This window comes from Bidens hawaiensis, unplaced genomic scaffold (assembly GCF_021521415.1).
Source record: "Bidens hawaiensis isolate Kalapana, Puna unplaced genomic scaffold, B.hawaiensis_p1.1 tig00029371_1, whole genome shotgun sequence".
NCBI lineage: Eukaryota > Viridiplantae > Streptophyta > Magnoliopsida > Asterales > Asteraceae > Bidens > Bidens hawaiensis.
The window spans coordinates 86,693-90,041 of NW_027505155.1; the positions used below are offsets into that span (position 1 = coordinate 86,693).

Genomic DNA, 3,349 nt, shown 5'->3' on the forward strand with positions numbered 1-3,349 from the left:
AGTTGCAGAGTGTAGACACGAACGCAAATGACTAATCTGCATGATTCGCCAAGAATATGTTTAGCGCGACTAGTCGGACGTTCAACGTTCGTACCTGTGGCGGGGAATGGCATTTTAACTATGGCCCCCACTTTATCTGGATTGGCTTTGAACTCATCCTTGATAGCAATCACGCCAAGAATTTTCCTTTTTAAATTCCAATGGAGCATTTACGCGAGTTGAGTTTCATGCTGATCCTCCGGAGTGTTTTGAAAGTTTCTTCGATGTCCTTTAATAGAGCAGACTCTTCCACGATTTTGTAGAGAGAGAACGATGTTTGTGAATAGTGGAGTGTTAAATAAAGAAATAGAGAAATGAAATAGAGTAAATTATTAGATGTTGTCGCAAACACAACAGCAAGGATTTTAATCTTACATTAGTGATGGTCTTAGATATGGTTGTTTCATAAAAAGTTTTTAAGAAAAATGTTTATAGATTTTGTGGTTGGAAAAACCAAAACGTAAGTAAAATGACCAAAAATTACTATCTTATATATTTAATAGTTTACAGATAATGAAATAGTGGGTATATTTGTAATTTGTTATACTAAATTCAGACAAAAGGCTTGGATTTCTTGCTTTTAGAAACCATCTTTTTAACACACAACAAAAGGCAAAACCTAGAATTGCTAGGTTTAATGTCATGCATATTAAAATTTTGATCCCATAAATACTCTTTTCATTGCAAACCAAAGAATTAGAACTTAACAAGAAAAAAATAACACAAAGCTTTAGAACACGCATATAATAGAAGCAAAACAATTACACTACACCCATAAGAATCTTCGTTACGCTAGAATTTTGCTTGTAGCTGATCCACCACACTTTTATCCACCTGGAATGCCTTGGCTAAAATATCCGCTGGAATTAGAGGATTTGCACCAAAAACAGCATTGGCAATTGTTATGGCACCAGGGTTTTGACTGCTCAATGCAGCAATAGCCACCGCATACCCTTTCCCGAGGTTACGTTGGAAATGCACAAGTCCCACTGGGAACACGAAAACATCACCCTTTTTCAGCACCTTGGAGATAAAACGGTTATTGGGGTTAGAAGTCACAAACCCAACTTCTAGGGTGCCTTCAATGACCGTAAGGATCTCTGTGGCTCTTGGGTGTGTGTGAGGTGGATTCTGTCCCCATGGCGCATAGTCAATACGAACCATTGAGATGCCTAAAGTGTTAAGCCCGGGTAACTGATTTGCAAAGACTTGAGTAACCCTTGATCCCACAGGGTTTGATGTGTTACCCCTGAGGTGTAGCCCGCTAAAGAAGAAATCATCGGCTTGAACTTGCGTTGGGTCCTTGCATACAAGACCATTCACTTGCACTGCACATTGAACGTACATTATATTATACTTTACATGAATACCATTATCATTGGAGTAATTTTGTTAAAACTTAAGACATGCATGCAATACCTGAGCTATTTGGATCGGAGACACAAAAATCTTGGAGGGGTTTCGGCTCGTAGGCAAAGGCAAGGCAGCCGAAAGTGAGAGCTACAAAGCTCAAGATGATGAGTTTATTCGACATTTCTTTTGATTTGCTTAATAGGAACGCCGTTTGGCTTTTTTTGGTTGTGAAATAAGCTGCTTTGTGTCTCATATATATAGAGCTATAATCTGCATGAATGTATGCTAGCTTCTTGAATCTTTTGTTTATTATTGTTTTTTTATTTGTGTGTGTGTCCTACTGTATATTACAATATAATAATTAATTATCTTTAAGGATTGCCGTCCATCAATCATGTATATATGTTGACAACTAATCTGGAAAAGGAAGCGGTCAGCCGGCTTTTCAAATTTTAGTAACTAATTTTGTAGTGCCAAGAACAGGTCAATCTCTCAATTCTTGGCATCACTTTTCCTGATGTTATTATGAAAAAATTATATATATATAGGGGAGAGATATTTTGAGAACCATGTTGAGTTATAAGAACTTTAAAAACTCAAATTTGGACCACACATTTAATTAAATGACATGAAATATGTGGCTGAGATTAAATGTAATTAAAAAATGAAGCAGGAGAGAGAGTAAGTAATTTTGATAATTACACAAGTTTAACTGTTAGTTACACATGTGTAATAAGTCGTTTCGGTGTGTAAAAAATACCGTAATTTTTTGTACATCACTTACACTTACGTATTACACATGTGTAAAAAAAAATTCAAAAAAAAAAATTGTTCCGTTGAGTTCTTTCTAGTTCTTAAAACTCAAAGCGGTTCTCAAAAGAAATCAATCATATATACACACACACATATATACACACACACACGATTGAGTCAATCTTAAGAACACAAACATATAAACCAACACACAACGTTTAGAGAAAATTCAATTCTGTTATAATTTTTTAAAAATAACTCAAAACCCAGTTGCTATAACTCTAACTCTCCTGATCAAACTTAATGTAGGTCAACAATTTATATAGGTGGTTAAACCCCTATATGTGTAGTGCAAAAGAGAAGGGAATGAAATGTGAATTGGCATTAGTACTCGATCTTATATGTGGTTAGTTAGGTTTCGAGCACACCTTAAATAAAAGGGCTAGATTTGTAACATACTATTTTCAGGAATTTTTAAATAAAAATATTCTCAGGTTTAGAATACATTAGTGACCTTGTATGATTTTGTAATGTTGAAATTTCCAAATATCAACTTTATATAAAAGATAGAGAGAACCATATAGTTCTTTGTCAAATTTAAGTTTGGCTGTGGGGTTTTGAAGAGAAAAAAAAAATTTGTATATGGGATTTTACCAATATTCGAAGATAATTGTTCAAAGGATTTATTCTCCTGGTCATCTTTTAGCATGTAACAATTAAGCTTGGGTATGAAAACTCACGGGTTTGAGGTATATGTGAATGTATATATGCTCATCAAGTCTTATATTATATTATTTGTAGTTGATTTGGGTTATAAATATTCTACATCTATATAAATTCATCCTATGTTCATAAAACACCATTCTTCAAGTTCCACCTTTGTTGCATGGTTGAGGGCTTTGCCGCTTTGGGTGATGATGTGGGTTTTCATTGTAAACCTAAATCATTGGTCTAATTATGATGTTTTTGAGTTACAAGTTATTTAACATGTTTATGTTATTAGAAATGGTTGAACTTCATGGTACAGACACATTTGGGATTTTGATATATAATGTAAGGATGAACTATGTGTTTTAAGATTTTTATGCACATCTAGTGTGTGATTAAATGCTTCAATGAGAAAATTTTGTTCTTGTTAACAATGTTGATTGAGGTTAATTAATGCAAACATAATGATAAATGTTACATCTGGTTGGTGAAAAAT

The 3,349-nt window shown here is 34.0% G+C and overlaps 1 protein-coding gene across 1 annotated transcript; it reads right to left on the minus strand.

Annotated features, from left to right (window-relative positions):
- Positions 1-678: 678 nt before the first annotated feature.
- Positions 679-1,648, minus strand: LOC143611109 (putative germin-like protein 2-1). Its single transcript, XM_077085401.1, has 2 exons — positions 1,459-1,648; positions 679-1,367 (listed from the first exon to the last, which is right to left on the minus strand). The coding sequence occupies exons 1-2, from the start codon at positions 1,643-1,645 to the stop codon at positions 832-834; spliced, it is 723 nt and encodes a 240-aa protein (XP_076941516.1). The 5' UTR covers positions 1,646-1,648; the 3' UTR covers positions 679-831.
- Positions 1,649-3,349: the final 1,701 nt, after the last annotated feature.